At 43.6% G+C, this 23,016-nt stretch overlaps 1 protein-coding gene across 1 annotated transcript in view; it reads left to right on the top strand.

Annotated features, from left to right (window-relative positions):
- LOC118778775 (copine-9-like) overlaps window positions 1-23,016 on the top strand; it is an 81,240-nt gene that overhangs the window by 45,736 nt on the left and 12,488 nt on the right. The window contains exons 8-16 of the mRNA XM_036530486.1: window positions 13,878-13,941; window positions 16,456-16,559; window positions 16,937-17,041; window positions 18,430-18,471; window positions 19,853-19,928; window positions 20,106-20,159; window positions 20,287-20,348; window positions 21,240-21,286; window positions 21,463-21,644. Coding sequence (XP_036386379.1) covers window positions 13,878-13,941; window positions 16,456-16,559; window positions 16,937-17,041; window positions 18,430-18,471; window positions 19,853-19,928; window positions 20,106-20,159; window positions 20,287-20,348; window positions 21,240-21,286; window positions 21,463-21,644 — 736 coding nt within the window. The remainder of the gene's footprint in view (window positions 1-13,877; window positions 13,942-16,455; window positions 16,560-16,936; window positions 17,042-18,429; window positions 18,472-19,852; window positions 19,929-20,105; window positions 20,160-20,286; window positions 20,349-21,239; window positions 21,287-21,462; window positions 21,645-23,016) is intronic.

Consider the following 23,016-nt stretch of genomic DNA (forward strand, 5'->3'; position numbering starts at 1 on the left):
AGGATGGTTCACGTCCTTGATTTTTCCTTCATCCTACCGATTCCTATTAACAGAGCTTGTCAAAAAAAAAAAAGTCACCGCAGATTCCATCAAAGCATATTAATGTGCTGTGCCCTCAATTTTGTGTAAGGAATATATTTTTTTGTAATATACAGAAACACACAAAATGTTTTTATCGTTTTATTAGACAGAAAGAAAGAAAGAAAGAAAGAAAGGAAGGAACAGCAACAGTAATGGTTACTTTTGTTCTTGCTGTTAGACTGAATCTGGCCCAGAGTGGCTGCCTGTCATTTATCCTTCTGCATATATAATTCTTGTACCATCATACATCTTCCTTCAGTGGTAATAATCCAGTGAAATGTAATGCCTCATATCCCATTCCAGGAGGTTATGATAACGTTTATGGGGCTCACGTGAGTGAATATGGATATGATATGCATAACTGCAGTAACTACCTTCTCATTCCCTATATCCCCATTCCCTGCTCACATAAAGTTGCCCCACTCTGGTCTTTGTACTCTTGAGCAAGTACATTTAGATGTATGCTACTGAAAGGAATGGGCACCCGAGCTCTGTTTCTGGCTGATCATTATGCTGGTGGTCTGACCAGCGACACCCTAATATGCATACTGATAGCGGCATTATTCCCGCTGCTCGAAAAATAAGAAGCTGTCTGGAATACTTGTTGCTATTCATAGAAGCATAATAAGTGATCCTGCTGGTGATTTCGAGATTGTAATCTCTTATACAGTTGCGCTGTTTGCATGCTTTTGCTTTTTAGCTTGTTTCTTTGTTTGTCTGTTCCTGTATTGTGTAGTACTTGTGTACGTGTGGGTATTTTTTTTCCTTTCTTTGTACTCTTCACATTTTGTAGCATCATTATGTGCTTGTGTTACTTGCCCTTTTCCACGCTGCATTGCAACCGTATGTGTTCATTTCATCTTTACCAGACACCCTCGAAAACGAGACGTTGCATTTCAAGAGGTTTTATCCTGTTAATGCATTTCAACTAATAATAATAAGAGTTTAGGCTGCAACATTCTTCAGAGAACTCCGTCTGTGTCTTTGCCCGCTCTCTGTCTCTCAGCAGTGCTCAGACAACCATGAAATATTGTTGGTTTCAGGGTCATTGCTGTGTATGCATTAGGAGTGACGTGGCAAAGTAATTAAAATATTCTGGGTATTTTGTGTATCGTCAGTTGCTGATTCTGTGGCCGGCTATTTAACAGAGATGCAGGAGCTTCACTGTATGTCTGGATGACTGTGTCTGAATGCTCTCCTGTCTGAAAGAGTAAAGAATAGAGAAGGTGGACAAGGTCTGGGAAACGGAATTGTCTCTTCACCATCTGTGTTGCATCACAGAGCTGTGAGTTAGAAGTCATTAGACTGTTTTAAACCTCACTGTTGTGCAGTAGAAAAGCAATCATTATGACCCAGGAAGGTGATTACTTCAGCGTGTAATTACTGTGATTCATTATCCCAGTTCCGATCTACAGCATAATTGATAATACACAATTTGGGAGGGGATGGTCACCTCTTAAATTTCAATATTTTTAATTATAGGCATTTAATTTTAAACAAATATCGGCATGTGCCTTTTACTTTAATGAATCATATGTCAAATTATGCTTTTCTTGTTTCGAATGCCACTCACACATTTTTAATGACTTTCGTGAGGGTCAGTTTAAAAGACTGTAAATTACTATGGCCAGTCCTATCAATGCATAATAATTAAATCCAAGGCAAAGAAAATTGTTTTATGCTCAAGCCTGGAATTAGAGTAACAGAAAAAAGTGTGTCTCAATTTATAAAACAAACGACCTGCCAAAGATGTATATTGAAATATATGAGCTGGAAAAACGGAGTTAAATTAGCTGTGGAGGTAAGGTGACAGTGTGTCTCTGAAGTTTTATGATCTACAGGCAATGAATCCCACTTGAAGTGCTCTCCCCCTCTAGGAAAAGCAGTTCATCAAAATGATAATAAAAATGCTTATTGCCACGGTGCTGTCTTCCCGCCTCTTCGACCAGCAGACACCTTTCAGAGGCACATGCCTGTACGAGGCAATGGTGGCGATGTTAGCTCCACCACCTTCACGGTGTGGTTTGCGTCTGGTGAATGCATCTGTACATCCGAGTGTAATTGCTCACAGCGCAGGTGAAATACAGCACTGGCTTCTCACCCCTGCATTCTGTAGCTTACATAAGAACCACGTCAGATGTTCAAAGGAAAATAATTTCACAGTGATTGCTGCTGAAAATGAATTTTGAAATTATAAATAGGATTTGAACGGATGATCTCAGCACACGTTTTGTGTTAGGATTATTAATAATCAAAATTTTGACACTGTAGTGAATTTTGAACTGTGAAGAGTTTTAAAACCATTTTACGATCATTTTGAGGTATTCGGTCATGCTGTAGTATTTCCATTTAGAGTAATCATGTTGTGGTATTAGGTCATACTGTAGTTTTTTTCCTATAGAATAACCATGTTAGTATGATAGTACTTTAAGTGTCATTTGGTTGATAAACTATTGCTATTTGCCAAAAACAAGATTAGATGAATTAAGTAAATCATATTTGAAGTAACAAACTCAATTTTTAACCATCAATGAACACTTGCATGCCCAATGACAAACTGTAGACTTTACTGTTATTTACATCCCAACTGCAGACATGTTTTTTGTGATAGCTGAGAACAAAATATTGGTTCCATTTTAAAGAATTTGCTGGGAAAACTGATTTTGAAAAGTGCTAGACTTTTGCCCAGTAGGGGAATGTTGCACAGTTGGCTGGATTAACTCTGTCTTGAAAGGGGATTGGCAGTTGGTGGCCCATTTAAAACATGTTCTAGTCATGCCGACTAATTTTATTCCAGCGTTGAACTTATGAGAGTAATACTTTTTTAGTAGCTTGAAAAGGGTTGGAGGGATTTGGCATCTAATGTACCTAGTTTTACAGAAACCCAGATACGAGAGTGTTAAGGTACATTTGTTACTGACTTTATGACTCACTGCAGAACTAGATTCTGTTATCAGCAACTGACTATGCAACTGAGATATGCACTTCAAATGAAAACTCAAAAAAGGGGAAAAAATATATTTTTTATCTGCATAATCTCCAATATCTCAGAGTAGGTCAAACTCCGATAGCAGCTATTTCTCCTTAATCCCACAGCCCTGCCCTTTCAAGAAATATCAGATCCCTGCAAAGCACACTGTGTTTTGAAGTTTCAAACTATCATTTGGAGCAGGAGGAATGGTTTTGCAGGAAGGGACCTCGCGTTAGATGGAGGAGTCTGCTGGTCCTTAATTTGTTTCTGTCACACAATAATAAACTTGCAACCTACTTGTTAAAAAAAGGTTTTTTAACGTTGTAGGGACAGATGTTTCAGTTGCTTGTTTTGTCTTCTGAGAGTTAAGAGTGATAGGCAAATGATTGTTTCTACGATCCAAAAAAAAAAAAAAAAAAAAAAAAAAAACACAGAAGCCTAAACCCCCAAACGCCATTAGTGCAGACAATTAATCACCCCCTGCTTTGATAGGCTGCTGCCCAACCTGTAATTTTTGGGCACTTACCAGCCTCATAAACTTCAATGTTCATTTTGTCCGTTCTAAGCTTGTTAGTGCATTCAGCTGGCTGTTTGCTTCCCCGGTCTCTGTTATTGAATTGGCCTCCATTCACATTTTCCACAGAGTTTGGATATGTGTGTATTATAGCCTTATCAATTGTATGTACACGCTGCTCCGCCTTATAAAATATGTTATGTATGTCTGAGGTCATGCACTTCCTTGAACCTGTTGATGAACCACACATCTTCTATCACCTGCACAATGCTTGCCTTCACAGTGACATTTGACTAATTCTATCCACCCTAGTTTCCTGTAATTACAGTCGTTCCCCCCCCCCACATCACTGCCTCTCACATAGATATTCCAACGAATATATCCTCAAACATCCTCCTACCTCCCACCCTCTCAGCCATCCAAAAATATTCCTTCCTTCATTTTGCATCACGGCTCTCAGTCAAACGCGATCCCTCTCTCTCTCTCGTACCAGACACAAGAAGCCTCGGTATCTGCTGAATGGATCTGAAGTGTGCTGATTGCATAGCCAGGGCGTAATCATCGTCCAGGCTCCGTGTGCGTATGATTCTGGGTTAGTCATCACATTGTGATGTGCAAATCACCTGCTTTTGACAGAATGGGGGCCTTCATTCTCATGCGTCAGAATTCTGGGGGTTTGCACAAAGATTTGAGTGTAATTTCGAGCAGTGGTGCGGTGTTTTATCTTTGTCCAAATAGATAATTAGCTTCGGGACCCTTCCCCCGCCGCCCACAGGTGTCCTGTCAGCCTTGTACTCACCTTTAGATGCCCTGAAGGAGAACTTAGAGAACAGATCCTGTAGAATTCTGTCTGCCGCTGTCGGCGAACAGACTCCTGAACTTTGTCTTGTTAATAGTACTGGCGTCAGGGGGTATTTATAGTGACAATTTCCCTCAGGCTACCAGCATATTTTATTTACCGTCTGAAGGGAAGAAATTATGCTTCCTCCGTGTTTTGACTTCAAAACAAATAATTGAGTTTCTGTGTGTGCTCCACGGAGGATAGGAGGAAAAAAAAAAACAACATTCACCGATGTTAACATATTCATGTTTCATGATTTACACGCATGTGGAAATGGATGTGTCAATCCGATGGTATACTGCCGTACAACAGACCAGTGTTTTTAAGTAGCACAGGGTCTTTCCAAGGATATGTGCAGTACATCAAAACCGCTACTGTGTGATGTGTGTACAGTCTCCTTACATGAAGTCAGGAGTATGTATTTGAATCCTTCTTTGTTCTGGAATGCCATTACCAGGCGACTTTGGCCGATACTGTTCTGCTGTTACGCACGCAGTCATAGTCAAAGTGATCAACATATAGTGCTCTTATGATTTTCCTCTCTTTGCCTCTCAGCCTCTTTTTTACGCATACATGTGTCTGTTTATCCATTTATCTCTTAACCTGTCTGACTCCTATCAGAGTGTGTCATCTGTATATGAATGTAGCAGCTGTAGGTGTGTGGGTTGCCGGGGTGAGAATCCGTATTTGCGGGTGCCGTGCAGTATGTATGTGTGTGTGTGTGTGTGTGTGTGTGTGTGTGTGTGTGTGTGTGTGTGTGTTTGACACTAAAGTGAGTCTGCATTATGCTGCTTTACTGTATTAGTGCGCCTGTTCTCCTACTGCGAGATTGTCTGCGTGGGTTGCTTGATGCCAGGAGACTCCCCACTTGGCACTCTCTCCTGGTGTTTGGGGAGGGGGGGAAAAAGGGGGGGCGATGGAGAGGGTGCAGGATGCCTCGGGCTAATTTTGTTTTCAGTGGGAATAAGGGGGCATAAGGTACGTTTTGACGAGTGTTCGTCTCCGGGGAGTGCCAGTGTAGGGGACCAGATAAGAGAGAGGGAAGAGGGGTAGAAGAGGGGGGGGGGGGGGGTGACGGGAACTTCTCAGAGAAACGGGTCACCTGGTCATGCCGAGCCCCCTCGTACCCAATGACGCAGCGTTAGCTACGTCACTGTCTCTCACTCGGGCTCAGTGGGCTCAGCGCTTCATACGGCTAATACAAACACTGCTAATCCAATTACATTTCCTCCTGCAGATTCAGATACCACATAACATATGTTGCTGTTTTCCTCTGTTTATTTGCCTTTTTATGTTCTGTTTTGTTTTTGAACAGACTGTTCCGTTTTCTAAAAAGGCACCATAGACCTGAAATTAGCTTTGTGAAGCTCAGGCTTTTGTTAGTAATGGTGAAATCTTTTCTTTTTTGTGAAGAATGTTTTATTATTATTATTCTTGAAATAGTTAAATACTCTTTACATATTTGAAGGTGTCAATCACAATTTGTCATGAACCATTCAAGATGTAGCATAACCATTTGGAGTACATCCTGTGTATATCTACTTTATATTTTTCTTTTGTGCAAATTCAGATATAATGATCAACGTTATAATTATGCAAAACTCTAATTGGTTTGGGCTTTCAGAAATGCTAATTCAACTTGTCTAATTTTTCATTCAAGTAAAAAAAAAATCTTTCAAGGTTTTCAACATTTTCAAGGTTTATATTTTACAACAACTTGAATATTTTACAATTTTTCTTGAATGATGACTTAACGATGGTATGTCAACGTGTGTTTTTGTGCTATTTTTTTAAACAAAACACAGGATAGAACAAACTGTCATTTTTTTAACCAGGAAATGATCCCACTGAGACTTAAAATCTCTTTTACAATGGAGTCCTGGCAAAGATAGCAGTTAAACAGAATCAACAGTGAACAATAGGAAAATCTATTGTATATATTTTTATAAATATTCCCATATTGATTATAGTGAACTAACAAGTATTCAGACAAAACAAGTGTCCTTTACTTTGATTTGATTGCTAACTTGCAAGAAAGCTATAACGAGAAACAACAGACATATAAGGTAATGAAGTCAGTTTTGCAGCAAGCATCATACCACTTTGCAAGGTATATGCACAGAACCCTTCCAGAGACACAGAAAGAAAAATATTTATCTTGAGGCAACAAGTTCATACAGTAATAACTTAATATCTCAAGGGAATTACTTTACATGTGGAGGGGATGACTTATTAGCTTGAGGGCATGATTTAATCTTGTGGGAAAAAAACCTAATATCTTGAGAGACCACATCAAGCCCTCTGGAGGAGAATGTTGTTCCCACGAGGTATTAAATTGTTCCTTTGAAATATTAAGTTGTTCCTCTAAAATTCAGACCTCCTTCCCGCAAAATGTTATATCCCTTCCTTCAGTGCTAATAAAGATTTAGTTCCTTGAGATATTAAATTTTGGGGTGGGGCAATCACGCAATCTGTAACGACATGTATTGCAGAGGGTGTGGTTTTCCATGAAATCAGCCTCAACCCACATGGAGCATCTTATTTATTGATATTGGGCTGGGATCTGTGTGACACTGGAGAAATGAGTCATTTCTTGTCCTCCACAAGAATCCATGAATCTAGCGTAAGTGTTCTTCCGCAAACACATCTTCAAGCAAACATGCATCTGCGGCTGATACCTCAGTAGGTCTGACTCATTTAGAAAAATGACGAATGTTAAGAAGTACCGTGTTCAATATTGAAATGCCCTCCTGTTTTCAAGAGAGTGGTCTGACCCCTCTTCAAACGTGTCTTACTGAAGCTTTCGCAGAAAACATCAATCGGGTGCTTTACCTTTTCCAATGTCAATGTGGCTCTGCGTTCTCAGGGGTGAAGAGAGAACGCTCTCTTGGTGGGGTAGTTTTGTGTGTTTGTCATGCTCTGAGTTGACATTAGAAGGGGTACAGGAGGGGGCTTTAGACTATTGATGGCGATGTTAAGAGTCTGTGTACGGGGGGACCTTAAGATCCCAATCTGAAGGACTCCCACATCTGAAGGTCTCAGGTAAAGGAGGTCATCTGGTCTCAGGAGAGGCCCTGCCTGTCACCGCCTGCTCCACTGAAGCAGACGCCAAGAGCTCATTCCTCTTATGCTTTCTGATGCACCATCAGCTCTCTGAGCTCAAATCTCACCACTTCCCTGAAATAATCTATTAAAAGACAGAGGTGCTGTCTTGGGAAACTGTTTTTATTGAGTCTCTTAATCAAAGCCTTTCTAACCCCCACACTGATGCTGGAATTTAATTGACTTCATCAGTTTAAACTATTAAATGAGTAGACTTGAAGTCTGTCAGATTCATTATAATAATACACATTCCATCAGAGATTTGCAGGAGGAAGTGATGGTGAACCTACGTAATATAATTTTTATTATTATTATTGCTCCCGATGCATTGCAATTAAATATTTCATGCCTCTATTCTAATCATGCAAGGGATTCTGGGACCTCAGGAAAGTCATTGACAAGCTGTTCCTTTCCCACGCCTAATGCCAGCCAGGAAGTACAAAGCTGACTCTCCACAGAGTCAGGAGCCATTAATGTTTAACGATGGTCTAATAGCCTGTTCCTGGAGTTTCATTTAACCTACGCTGAATGCTTCAGTTTATTCAAAGTTCAGCTTTAGGTGCAATGATGGAAGCAATACGTTACATGATAGTTTTGTTTTTTTTCCCCCAGACTTGTTGACCATAACTCACGGTATCTGTTTGCCCCATAATGGGAGTGTATCAGGGCTTTAATATACATTTCAGTGAAATTAAGAGCAACATTCAGTCTAATCACAGTGTAATCTGTCTTTGGTTTTGAACGAGGAATGCAAATTATCCTGTTTTTCCCCTATCTTGCAGAACGTTTTTTCTTTAATTCTAGTGACCGCTAATCTCATAGCTGGGAGTAAGAAACATTTAAACAAGTGTTGTTTTTGTATCGCTTGGGGAAGCACATTTTAGCTCTGAGTCTGGGCCTCAGCCAACCGTAATCTCTGTTGCTAATGCGTCACAGCAGCGTACAGACGGGGTTCTCTCAGGCTGCTTCATGGAGCTTCTCTCTTCGAGCGTTTGGAGTGGACCCACTCTTCAGGGAGACTGGAGGATCCTGGAGCCCTTTTTAAAGTCTTAATGAAGCTGTTTCGATATTCGGCTTAATCCTCTCCAGTGCCGAGCGCAGCTAAAACTGGAGCGCCGCCAATGAAATATTGAGGAGTCGGAAACCTCACTTGTGACAGCTTTCATACATATGCAAATGCCTGTCCCTCTTTTCGGGGGGTAGGGAGGGATGGGGGGTGGGGGGGGGGTGATCATGGGCGTCAGGAGGCAAGCGGTGTCGTGGGGGGGGGGGGGGGGGGGGGTAACAAACAAACATGCATAATGAATTGGCCTTGTTCTGGAAAGGGCGATGTTCGTGTTTTACCACTCACGCTCGGAGGAGGTCTGAGGGGAGGACACCGCCTCAGCTTCCCCGTGTTCTGCCGCGATCAGACAGGAAAACTTCAGTTTCTCTCTGCTTCCTGTGGTAAATAGGGTTTGATAAGCCGCCTGCTCGTTGGTAGTAGTTCTGGCGCTTTAGAAGCGAGATCTCTCCCTCGCATCTCTCATGTCCAGGCTTTGAGTGGCATCTGTGTATCTGCGTCTGAAGGCAATCTCTCCCTCAGGTCTCTGAGTATCCTACCTCAGGACGGTATCTGCAGGCCATCTCTCTCAGTTTTTGGAGTACCCCCATTAATCTGCAGACTTCTCAGTGGAACTTTGTCACACTTCACTTCACTTCATGTTTTCCTTGCTTTTAGTTTAGCTGCAAACATATTTTTATTCCTTTCATATATTAGATATTATGCAGACAGAAGTTGTGGCTATGGAGCGTTCTTTTTGATCTGAAAATGCAGTTGGCCAAGCATGACTCGTTCCTTTCATTATAAACACACACTGCCAGAACCCTCACAAACGTCAGCATACCAAAAAGTGTGCTTCTGCCATTCAACCTGGTAACCTCGCGTTTCTAGAACCGCACACCAAGGTTGTTGATGGCAGGGGTAATGCCTCTTTTCATACCTCTGATGCCTTTATTGGATGATTGACTGTCGTACCCTGATTTTTCACCATATCTGTGCCGGTGCCGTTACAAACTCCAGAAAAGACGGCGCTGTCAGAAAGTCCTCCTAATTGGAGCGTAGAGGGGAGAGATTTAAGACAGCCGAGGCGAAGCTTGACATATTTTCCCCTTGCGCAACTCCGCTCCTCATTCTTCTCCCAACATGAAAGGTTTTCGTCAAGAGGCCGGGTAATTGAATGAGCCGATCCCGCCATCGGTTTCCCTGTGCGCCTGGCGTCTTTGTCGCTGGGTGTTGGGTAGCGGAGGCTGCGGGTCGGGCCGGCCGCACGCACGCGGGGGGGGCTGCCGTACTCAAATGAGAGACCCTCCTCTGAATGCCCTGCTGCGGTGGGAGACCTACTTTCCGAAATTTCTCTTTTTCCCTCTGTGACAAATCGCAGCATGGAGGAAATCAGGCAGCCGAAGCAGAGGTAAAATTGAAAAGCTTTATTGTGACGGACACGGCCGCAGACACAAAGTTTCCTCCAGAGACTCTCCAGCTGTGAAGGTTCGAGAGAGGACCTCTGCTTAGAGGCCACTGCTGCGTGTGTGCAAAGTCCAGGGGACCGATGTTAAAAGAGGTGGACCTTAACTGGGCTCCACGGGGATCAATTCAGTATTCCATTCTGCGTGATTTTTCTGTTTCAAACTAAGCATAACCCAAACCATCCCCAGGGAATGACTACTAATCTATCCCTCAGGTGAATTTGCTTCCTTGTATATTGGTTAGTCTAATTGCAGGGACTGGATATATTAGTGTATGAGAAAGTCATGTGACTTATGATATGTGCCCCTCATACACAGACAGGAGTTGTTTCAGGATTTTTGGATCTTCAGGCACAGTTAATGATATTCTTCTCCTGTGAGGAAGAAAAGTGCTCCTTACCTTTTCAGATCCCACCCCCCACGTTGCTATGGTAACGGCATGCTCATAGGGAGAGGTCACCTCCCACCTGACCTGCAGCGTCATTGTGGTTTTGCTGAACTGTCCTCAGATCAGCTATGGCACAGGGACATGGCGGGGGGGCACAGTTAGGGCGGGTTCCTCTTCTTTAATTTTAATCTTGTATCACAGCTTTCACTGCCATATCTTCAGCCCCAAGAGGGCCAAAAGCACCTCTCCAAAACCTGTTTTCCGAGGGCGCATCCAAGCTGCCTTCTCATGGTCAAGGTTGTTGGTACTCCTCCATCCCGAGAGGGATTCATGTCTTCATATCTACCTGGATCCAAACAGCACTCTGTCCTACCTTCCCATCAATGTATGTTGCCAAGTCCATCTGTATCAATGCACATCACGTGTTGTGAATGTGGGTGGGTGGGGGTGGGCGGGGGCGTCGTAGGAGTTGAGATTCCAGTACATCTTTAAGGCTCCCAAATTCTCCTGATACTGTTGAGGAACATTGATAATTAGACATTCAAAATCGCCTTTCAAGAGCTGTTATCCTGTTAGGGAGGGCTCATGGAGCTGGATGGCAGGACAGGATGACATCGATATGAAAATGCAGTTTTGAGGTCGTTATGCCTTTGATAAATAATGGACTCTAAAGAGAAGTGAGAAGTGAATAGATAAACATTTTTAAGACTAAAAAGACATAAGATTAATAACAGCGGAGCTGAAGGGGAACCCCATTTAAATAATTAAGAATAGGCAGTTTTCTGGCTCCTATGTTAAAGCTACGTTCCAGCTGTCAGGTTATATAACGCGTGTGGGAGATGGGATGTTCTGCGGCAGAGGCGAGAGTGGGAGGAGAACGAGGTGACGAGACTTCTGCCGAACAATGGAGTCTCCCAAAGATGCTCTCATCATTCCCAGCTTGCTCTGCCTGTGTTTTCTCCGTTGCACTCTGCTGGTAATTGTGCCGCTTTCCATTTATGGTCCAATTTGTGTTCCTATGCATAGAAGTGCTACGCTGAGTGTCCTGAAGTACATTAACACAACCTTTCATGTTCGTCTGTTGGCTGGAATTGTAACACGTCTCAGATCACCCTGATCCAAACATCAGATTGAATGTCACAGGGTGTGGTTATGTAACTTCACCTTGTCTCCATGACATACAGGACCCAGTGCTTATTTGATCGGTGTGTGGGCCTCCAGTCACGGTTGTGTGACATTGTCAGTATCACTTCAGGCTGCACATCAGTTGGTGTGGGCTGATTCCCAGTTCCAAACCGGACATGGTATGCAGATGTTGCCCCTTGTCCTTTTTTTTTTGTACGATATGGAGGGCGTTTTGATTTGGATTGGGCAGATCTTGAGTTTTGGAGTTTAGATGTGATTATCTTAAAAGTATGCATGGTCCTAGACCCAAACCCTGTGTTTTTGTGCAGGGTCTCTTAGAACACATTTAGAAATATGATTTTACATGGTCAGTTGGGCTTGATAGTTGAATAGAATTAATATTTCTTCTACCCCATTGGATGCTGTAAGGTACTCGCAGAGGAAGGCAGGGCAGGATACTTTAACTAACAGTACATAATGCAGATTTGACATCCTAGGTGTGACGAGATCATATGTGTGTTATGGACCAATTTAAAGATGGGATTAGAAAGGGTAAGAAGCATTAGAAATTCACAATTAAATTTGTGCTGACATTTTGCAGCTGTGTTCTGTGACCTCGACATTAGATGAAGGTAATGGCGGACATGCATCCATCAAAACGGGGGGCAGGGGTTCGTATATTAGCGGATTAATCAGCAGTGTGCCCTGATTGGGCTCCTTTATTAAAATAACAACGCGGATTAAATGAAAGGGAAAAGATGGGCGTCGTGTGGACTAATAGTGTTTGAAATTGGAAGCGTGCGGGTCAGTGACCTTCTTCATATGATCTGTACATGAGGCGGCAGCAGTGGGTATTGCGCCCACGGGCAGAACCGTTTCCATGTCCTTTTATACATTCTCATGTCCTTCTAATGTAATCATCGTGTGAGCCAGCGGGCTTGCGTTTGGGATTGATTTCCCCACCCGGTTCAAGGGCGTTTGGGAGAGGCTGTTGCCCTCCCTGTGTAAGGGGGATGTGTGGAGCTGGTGGTAGGTTTGCTCCGTCGGGCAGGTGGGGGCAGGGTCCGCTGAGTGTACCCCCGGGACTCAGGGAAACTGCTCCAGAACAGACCTTCGGATAAAGTGTTCCCTACTCCCTTATCCGTTGTCGTATTGATTCTTTCCTCCAGAAGCATTTTGATGCTATTACGAAAGACAGTCAAGCCACAGTTGAATTTATGTACGAGTAGTAGGCAAAGGAAATTGTCGGTCCGAATGTTCGTAATGTGTTAGACAGCTGAGGTGGGGGTTATAGTGTATATCAGGTGAGTGTACAGTAAAGTACTCAGGTGGAATCCGTGGTTTAAAATGAGAGCTGAATGATGTGAAGTTCAAACTTCTACTGTTTGTACAGGCAGGATCACATCTTTTTCGGAGCGTGACGAGACCGTAACATCTTTTATGAAGCCATTTCTCCAGCGTGACATACAGATATTCTGACAGATTGAATGGGGATTCCACCTTCTGTTCCAGCACACCATTGGATAACATGATTACAAAAGATAACTGGTCACCCCATGAATCATGTAATGGAAAGTGCAGTGTTAATGCATGAATTAATCCACTTGAACGCCAGTGACTCTAAAGGATGACAGAAGTGGTGAGTAAAGAAGAATAAATTTCAGTTAAAAAAGAGAATAGCAGTAAAATATCACTGTGTTTTGACAGTTTCTTCTGAAGATAGGCATTCCATTATTTGACACTGAGAAAAAAAGGAGACAAAAAAGAAGGAAATATCACTCTGTGTGTGTGTGTCATTGCCTTTGTGTACATGTATGGGTGTATGTACATGTGTGTGCATGAGTATGTGTGCTAATTCACGCACCTGTGTGTGTTTGTGTGTGTGTGTGTGTGTGTGTGTGTGAACGTGTGTGTGTGCTCCCACATGCACCCATGTGCGTTTGTGTGTGTGTGTGTGTGTGTGTGTGTGTGTGTGTGTGTGTGTGTGTGTGTGTGTGTGAACGAGTGTGTGTGCTCCCACATGCACCCATGTGCGTGTGTGTGTGAGTGTGAGTGTGTGTGTGTGTGTGTGTGTCTGTATATGGAGACAGAAAAGGGCACCCTGTCTGATGTGGGATCTGAGCTTGCTGGTGTGTTTTGTCATTCTTCCCACTAATTAGAAGTGAAGAAGCTGCCCTTGACCTGCAGAATGCAGATGGCAGTCTTAGGCAGACAGTAATTGTGTGTCCAGCCAGTAGGATTGACCTGCCAGTACCAACCTGTCTCAACAGACACACACACACACACAGAGGAAGTTGTGTCCAATGTGATCAATAGCTTTTACTTACTTTTTTCTCCTTTTTTCCAGTGGGATTCCGGGGAAGAAATGCGGGACCATTATATTCACCGCTGAGGAACTGAGCAACTGCCGGGTCAGTACAACGCTGTGAAGTTACTGTACACAAGTTTCTGTGTTTGAGAGAAGCCACAACGCAAACCTACAGATCCACAGATACACACATATATGTGGCAGAGCTGAAGTGAGTAGCTTGTGTGAGTCCTGCTTTAAGCCTGTAGGGTAGCAGGTAGCTGAGCAGTTACAGTGGTTACGTCACTCCCTGAGACTTGGATAACTAGCGTTGTTGCCGATAGAGTTAGGGGCAGATTGCCTTTAGCTCAACTGGCAACAACGCAGGCTGTAAGGGGTTGGCAGTGAGCAGTGAGAGCCCCGGTTCGAAACTGACTCGCTCGCTGACCCACGTAACATCCATGCAAAAACACAACGCAGTCTACACCCGCTACATATAGGTACACTCCAACACACACACACACACACACACACACACACACACTCTGCATGTACACATCAATCCACACGTTGCACACAAGTATTCATAAATGCATACACATTCGCTGTTTTACACTGTAAGGAAGAGTAGGTAGTTTGTTTTGAATAGCTCGGAGTCAAAGATACAACAGTGCCGAAGAAAGGAGCCAAGGAAACATTTTGACAGAGAGAGGTTGTAGAGCAGAATCCCCCAGCTCCAACTTCTTGCCCTGTCTCTCTCGTTCCTTTAGCGCATCCTTTTTTTATAGCCTGACAGCGTGTTGAGATATCTTAGCTGGCACCAGCTTCTTTTATCTCTTTATTCATCTAGGCTTTCTCTCTGAAAATAAGAAGACAGGTACTTTGCTCTCATCTGGTGTATTCCTCTCACTTGATAGATGGAATAGATGTTGTTTTGTTTGACAGGTTCCATCGCAGAGACTTCAAAAAAGAATCTTATATTCCCCTCATGGTTGTGTTTATTTATTGTGAATGTTTGGTTTCAAGCTTGTAACATATCAGCGGACAGTGCAAGTATGCGTAGATCAGTGATTCAGGTGAGGAGGGCGGAGCTGACCTCAGTGCAGTGTGAGATGTTACTCATTAATTAAAGTGAGGAGGGCGGAGCTGATCTCAGTACAGTGGAAGATGTTACTCAGTAATTCAGGGCAAGAGGGAGGAACTGATCTCAGTGCAGTGTGAGATGTTACCCAGTAATTCAGGTTATGAAGGAGAGGCTGATGTCAGTGCAGTGGGAGATGGTGGCTCTTGGGGGGGGGGGGGGGGGGGGCATCATTAAATCAGGGCTCTACACATGACTGGACCCACTCAGGGCTCCACGCATTCCCGCAGACCGACGCAAATAAACAACTGTGTCTAGGGTAATGAAGACACAATCACCCGTTCAGCACATCGAGTTATCTCCCATTCTTCTGCAGGGAGTAAAACCCTCTGAATTATGAATCATCCTCTCCTACCTCAATGGCTGAGTGATTATGAGGCCCAATTAGGAGGAGACGTGTTTGTCATGACGATGATTGCACAGCCAGCCCGTACAGAAGGCTGCCAGAGACTGAGTAATGAGGAAACTCCGAAACTTCTGGCTTCTGGGATTGAACCCCCCCAAACCAACAACCCCCCCAAAAACATCTACAACTGTTCATCATCCAAACCCACGGTCATTGCATAGTGTGTGCTCCAGAATCACTCAGCTCAGGCAACCTCAGGGTGGGTCCGTGGGTTGATTCAGGAGTACTGGGTAGATTTTTATCCTGGAAGCGATGCACCCCCCCCCCCCCCTAGGTAGCCCTGTGGGTTGGAGATGGTGTGTCAATAAAGGGAGATGGGGGGGTGTAGAAACATGGTCACAGCAAACCATAGCACAGACACAAAAAGCCATTGAAAAATTGAAAAAAAGAAATGCAGGAACAAACAGGAAATAAGCAGCCACGCCGCCTTAGGACTCGCCTTCTTTTGCATTCATTGAGCAGCTGATTGCTGTGACCTTTGACCCATGCATCTGCTGTATGCTTGCCCATTAGGCTGCACTGCAAATTTATCTTTCATGTTTGTTTTTTTCTCATCATTTCTGTGCCCACTGCTAATTCTGTGACTCAATTCAATAATCTGTTTTTTTTTTTTAATTAGATTTGCTACCAAAGGTTGTGAGGGGGATTTAATTTATTTAAGAAGAAATAATTAATCTGTAGAATGTTTTTAATGTTGTGAAAGGGGGAAAATGCCCAGAAAGCAAACCTTTTTAGCAAATCTTTTTACAGTCACCTTGCAGAGGGATCTGAAGGGCATTTGCTCTGAATATGTGTTTCATTAAAATGCAATTACGTTTTTTGCAAAACGTAAGATGTGTTTTGGCCTTGTGCAGATAGTTAAAGAAAATGTAAACATGTTGGTATACCCACCACTCATTTTATGGTGCTATTTCCTCACAGCAGAGAAAGATTTTCCACCCAAGACAGTCTCCGTCTCCCAGCTCACGCCTTACACCTGTGGCCATTCCAGTGTCTGTGTATCTGTGCGTTTCTGCTCAGTCGTACTGCCATTCCTACAGTACCAGCATCATATGCATTGTGCCTCTGAGCTCCATGTTTATTTTCTACAGGACATTGCTACCATGCAGCTGTGTGCCAACAAACTGGACAAGAAGGACTTCTTTGGGAAGTCAGACCCCTTCCTGGTGTTTTACCGCAGTAACGAGGATGGGACGTGAGTGTGAATGTAGAGCAAAAGCAGTCGAAGCCTGGCCCAGTGTACTTCAGTCAGGCTCTGTGTTACAGTCAGTCTCTGTGTTCTGTGTTACAGTCAGACTCTGTGTTACAGTAAGACTCTGTGTTACAGTCAGGCTCTGTGCTCTGTGTTACAGTCAGACTCTGTGTTACAGTCAGGCTCTGTGCTCTGTGTTACAGTCAGACTGTGTTACAGTCAGACTCTGTGCCCTGTGTTACAGTCAGACTCTGTGTTACAGTCAGACTCTGTGTTACAGTCAGGCTCTGTGCCCTGTGTTACAGTCAGACTCTGTGCCCTGTGTTTCTGTTAGGCTGTGTTCTCTGTTTGGCAGTCAGGCTGTGTTCTCTGTTTTGTAGGTTCACTATCTGCCACAAGACGGAGGTGATAAAGAACACGCTGAACCCGGTGTGGCAGCCGTTCACCATCCCCGTCCGGGCGCTTTGCAATGGTGACTACGACAGGTGAGCGGGAGAGAGGGGACGGGGCGGGACAGGCAGCAGTGTGGTGCAGACACTCACTCTGTCCTGAAGCTTTTTTCCCTGGTGTGCATTGCCTGGAAACGCTCAGCCTCTGACCACGGAAGGAGCGTTCGGTCACAGAGCAGCGCTCTCGCGTCTCTCTCTCTCTCCTCTGGATCATCCGTTATGCAGGGAATTCTGGGAGTGGCAGCGCACTCTGTGCTGATCAGAATAATGCCAGCAGTTCGGCCAAGGACTCCCACAGGCCAGCGCTGGCGTTATTGGGATTATCACAGAGGATCAGGGCTCCGATCCACTCTGCCTCCTCCACGAGCGGAACAGCCAGCTCTCCCTCCCACAGCAGATACTCCCTCATCAGAGAACTGGCAGGACTTTTGCTGGTGCTTTTGCTTTTATTTTGTTTGGTAATTCTAACTCTAAGACGCAGCGCAGTGAAAGAGGACAGCCTGACTTTACTGTTGCATTTCTTTTATAGTCAGCAAGCGTGGGAAATTAGATTAGCCCGAAGCCAACACGCATAAACTCTATAATCCCTCTGTATTTCTCACCGTAATGAAGATTGAGGAGAAGTGTAATGTGCATCTTGGAGCTGATGTTTGACAATTGGCAACTGCGTGTGCTTTTTCATGCGCTTGCATTAGCGTGGCATCAGAGACAACAAGACTTCACTGCGGATCTGTCAGTTGTAGTTACTGTAACGAGGGTCTAAGCCTGGCTACCCAGTGAGCCCTAATAGATGCGTGAAAATGGTTCAAAACAGTTTAATTAAATTTTTGTTAGATTCTGATTTTTCGTTCCAGCTGCTGTTTCTGAATTACCTGCTTTCATTTTTTACTTTTTAATTTAAAATTTTTATGGTTTATTGAAAAATTATTTGTTGCAAGCATTTTCCTGCTGTTTATGATATAGTTTAATCAATCTTGATTTCAGTATTGTTTTAGCATTATAATTATTATGCTCAAGAAAACAATTTTCTCTTTTGCCCTTGGAAGAACTGGTCTCTCCCATTATGCAGTCACCACCACCTTCCTCCAGTTCCTATTGGCTGTTGCCAGGTCAGGTGGTTTATGCCTCCGTGTGCTGTTGGCTCCTGGGGGCTGCAAGAGTTCTTCCTCTTGATTCAGTAATATGAATATCATATGGATCTTGTGTCAAATGCTACATCATTATTTCCTAATGGAGAGGTTGATTTGAAGCCTTGGGCTCCTGGAGAGCGGGAGATATCCATCTCGTCTGCGAAATTAAAATGCATTCATGCTCTTTTCTCTTCTTGCTCTCTCACTCGTCTTTTTTCCCCTCTCTCTCTCTCTCTGTCATCTCTGTCTCTTTGCTTTACTCATCACATTCCTAATTTTCTCGTTTCTCGCCAGAACGGTCAAGGTGGACGTGTACGACTGGGACAGAGACGGCAGGTAACTCTGAAAAATGTCCGCCCGCCCCTCCATCCTCCGGCCCATTGTCAGCGCTCCTTTCTCGTCCGCTGGTTCTGAATGAGCCCATTTCACAGTGCTCAGCTGTCCGAGCTCTGGACAATTTCTGAAAAGAGGAGCGATAGTTTCAGCATTGTCCTTTTTTATGGTGATTTTATTCATAAAAACCTCATTCCCTCCGGTCTGTCTCAGAATCTGCTACCGGGTACAGTTTTATTTTACACAATTCCTCTACGGTCTGTATTCATTCGCTCTCTTTGACAGCTGCATATGTCAACTTGATTGGTATACACATTTTTTACTTATGTTTTTGAGCATTATAATTTAATGTAGTCCCTGTGGTCCATTATGTGAAGCAGGTTCAATGTTACAATTCATTTTTATAAGGAAAGACAACATATGAAGTACATTTTTCATATACATGTTTCATGCCATACTTTTGTCATGGAGACTCCATGTTGTTTCAGTGTACTGTATCCATAGTGGGCAATCACTACTGGAATGAGACATTAGGTTTGTACAGCCATGCCATACAAAGAAACTCACGCCCCCGTTCACCTTCACATTGGGGCAGTCGGATTTAGGATGTTGTTTAAGTACCACGGAACATCACACAGGTTTGAGTCATAGATTCAAGCATTGCTTCATAATGTTTTTCAATTACCGCCGAACTTGTAATAATATATAGCATATGTAAGAATAATGTAAAGAAGAAGAAGAAGAAAATGTAATATTTGCCTAAATTCATTATTCAGTTATTAAGGACAGTTAAGGGCTGCAGTGATTTAGTGAGGTTAGACCCTTAGATCATCAGTCACTTCTCTGTGGTTTAAGAGCACGCAATAACGGAGAGGCACTAAAATGCATGACACACATTACTGGAAGATTTGGTGCCTCCTTCCCCCCGCTACGCTCCCCCCCCCCACACCCCTCTCCGCCCCACTCCGCATACCCCCCTGTGAGTTTGCTTCCTGGGGAGTGAACTGGGCTGCACTTTGATATTGTCAATCCTGAGATGGGTTGTCTATAAATATTTCAGCCACACACAGAGACAGTCCAAAATATTCATAAGGATATCCACGGCATTTGGGAGCATTTGGGGGGGGTGGGGGGGTATGGAGAAATGGTGTGCCCGCACCCAAGGTTTATTTTATTCAGTGCAGTGAAAAGCATAAGCATCCAAACATTCGGAACAGAGGGGGTGAGTCGGGGACAAGAGGTGCTGGGCTACAGCGAACAGCAGGGGTACTGTAGGGAGGGACTGTTGTGAGGTCATAAGTCTCATCCTTCTACAAACCCCCCTCTTTCCCCCGCGCCCCCATTTCCCCCAATGACTCCCCACTTCTTCCAATGACCCCCACAGCCATGACTTCATCGGCGAGTTCACCACCAGCTACAGAGAACTGTCTCGCGGCCAGAGCCAGTTCAACGTCTATGAGGTAGGAGACAAACCGTTGGAAGCTGGTATCGCTTCCTGGTTCCCCATGTTTATACTGAACATCTTGTTACATTGAAGTGGCCTTTTCTTTAGATATTTTGATTCCTATTGTGATAGAATGTTTGATGCTCCCGTCACTCAGATATCAGTTAATTCATCTTTTTTGGTACCATATCAGGTTTTAAATCCCAAAAAGAAAGGCAAAAAGAAAAAATACATCAATTCCGGCACAGTAAGTACCAATTTCATCACCTGCCTGTCATATTTGCAAATGTGGTAATTCATCACGAAAAATTATCCATCATCGTAAAACGTAAAAAACCAATCTGGCATAATCTTTCTTCCATCGCTGTCTCCAGGTGACTCTGCTGTCCTTCAAAGTGGAGTCGGAGTACACGTTCGTGGATTTCATCCGCGGAGGGTGAGCGGAATGCCAATCGCATCAGCGTTAATTAAGAGCTCGGCAGCTCAGCACGCCGACAGCTATCTGCCGGATCCTCATCCGCGGACACACCGAGCTGTCGGCTGCACTGCGGTTTCCGCAGTTTCCCTGTCAGATAACCCCTTTATCAAACCCCCAGCGAGGATGTTTCACCTGACTGCCGTTTAGTGCAGAGATGGACTCTCCGAGGTCTTTACAGACTCAGTGTTAGCACTTCCATTAACATGGATGAACATGTGACACGTAGTAGTGACTTCTAGTGGGCGGGGGGGGGGGGGGGGGGGGGGGTGCATGATCAGACAGCAACGTTCTCTGAAAAGTGCTCTGAAAAGTGATAAATTCTTCATCTCCTTACAATTATTTAGCCTACATTATCTCAGGGCTCGTCATCAATTTTGCCTGGAAGAAATATTTGAAAATGAAAACCAGCGGGAGATCCTTATGGGCTACATTTATGCTGATCGTACATCATGCCGTGTGACATATATATGATGAAATTACTGTATTTTATGGATATTTCATCTGTCACTCTTATCAATTACCATTTAAGCGGTGGCATGGTCTCAGTAAAGGGATTACAAAAAACTATTAAATTGGAGTTAATCTGAGACTCTGTGGAGGGGTGAGACATTTAAATGGATTCCGTGGTGGCTTAATTAAGGAGAAGGATTTTCTCAGCCAAATGTATGGAAAGATATGATGTTAGTGTGGAATATTTGCATGTAGCTGTAATGTGTAGGGATCGCCAACATTTGCATTTTCTCTGGTTGTATAGTATGAAGGTGCTGCATGTGAAGGATGCACAAGCAAATGTGTGAATCTGTGTGCTTTATTAGTAGGTGAATTTTTACAATGTTCTTATCTCTCCAGGACACAGCTGAACTTCACAGTAGCCATAGACTTCACCGCGTCCAATGGCAAGTGTTTCCCATGCTGAGCATGCTATGTTACAGCTATCAGAGAATGCTATGCTCATGCGTCTTCATACAGCTATTAACGATAACACTAGTGCCACATTTATGCTCTACACCAAATCGCGCTGAATTGCACGGTGTGTGTATTCCGAAAAATGAGGGAGTTGTGTCTTGTTCAGGCAACCCATCTCAGCCCACCTCTCTGCACTACATGAACCCATACCAGATGAACGCCTATGCCATGGCCTTGAAGGCTGTGGGTGAGATCATACAGGACTACGACAGCGACAAGCTCTTCCCCGCGTACGGCTTCGGCGCCAAGCTGCCCCCAGACGGAAAGATCTCACACGCGTTCCCTCTGGTAAGGCGCCAGATTGGGCGGAAGTGATTCAGCTGTCACTCGACCAATTGCCATTGTACTAGAGGGAGCTTCATTCATAAGCTCCATTTAAATGATAGTTGTACAGTATGATTCTCTGGGTTATATCCAAAGTATTTTCCATGGGAGTTGTGCGTGGCCACCAGGCTTCTACACAGTGATTATAACTGAAACTTATTTTAATGTGTTAATAAGTAAAAGCTATGAATAAATCACTAAAAGATAAATTTAATGATTGTTCTGCAAGGCTGACAAGCTTGAGTGATGGGCCTGACAGATCTGTGATGTGGTTTTCTCCAGAGATGGGGCAGACAGTTGGGGAAAGAGAACACATGAATCATGAAGCACACAACAGTAGATGTAAGAAATGGAAAATTAAGAAAAATGGACCTGCACAGACTCACAGAAAGAAAAGTACTCTGGTGGACAGGAAATGGCGAGAAAAAGATGATGTACCAAAGGAAAATGGCAAAGAAAATGATTCTTCTCTTGATGTTGTCTTTTACCTGACTGTTGATGGTACACAGGACTCACTGATTAGAGAGGGAAGAATTGTCCTTTTCCTCGAGATTTGAGGACCGTCCAATTACTGCAGCTTGCACACAGTAGTCACTTCCGCACTGTTTCATGTTGGGAAACAGATGAAGTCGAGGCGTTCTGCGATATGGAACATCTGCCAGTCAAATGTTCCGTCAGGAGAGGAAGGAAGCACGAGCAGATATGTACAGCACGTCTCGGAACTTGTGTGCAAACTCGGTGCGGCGGCAGCTTTCTGACGCAACGGCTCAGAAATGCATTCAAGTAATTAATTCAAAACAGAAGTCCCATTAACACTACAGAGGGACGGGAGCCGCCTAGCTTTCGGACTTACGTAACTTTTTTTATTCTGCTTCTTTGTGATAAATAAACTCATTCCCTTGCTGAATGAACAGTCCTGTTCTTCACTGCCTTGAGGGGAATGGAAAATACTAGACTTATTCAAGAAGTTTTTTTTTTTTTTTTTTTTTTTTTTTTTTTTGTAAGGGGCGGGAACAGGCATGAAAGCATTGGTCTTTTTAACTATTCTCTTCGAGAAGTAATGTATCCTCTATTCTGCTAACCAAGTAAATCTGCTCACATCATGGTAATAATGCACATTATAAGCTGGTAATGATGTCCACACGAAATAAACTTTTTTTATATGAATGTAACGCCTAAATTCATTGTTATTTTATTTTCCCTGTGAGGTTGCACAGCCAAGCAATAGCAGGCACAGAGAAAGAGACTTGAGGAGATCCAAAAATAGCGTCTATAACTTCAATTTTTTCCAAAATGTTTGGACATTTCTTACATATTCGTACACGTTCAGGAGATT

The sequence above is a fragment of the Megalops cyprinoides genome, chromosome 6, assembly GCF_013368585.1.
Source record: "Megalops cyprinoides isolate fMegCyp1 chromosome 6, fMegCyp1.pri, whole genome shotgun sequence".
In the NCBI taxonomy this organism is placed as follows: domain Eukaryota; kingdom Metazoa; phylum Chordata; class Actinopteri; order Elopiformes; family Megalopidae; genus Megalops; species Megalops cyprinoides.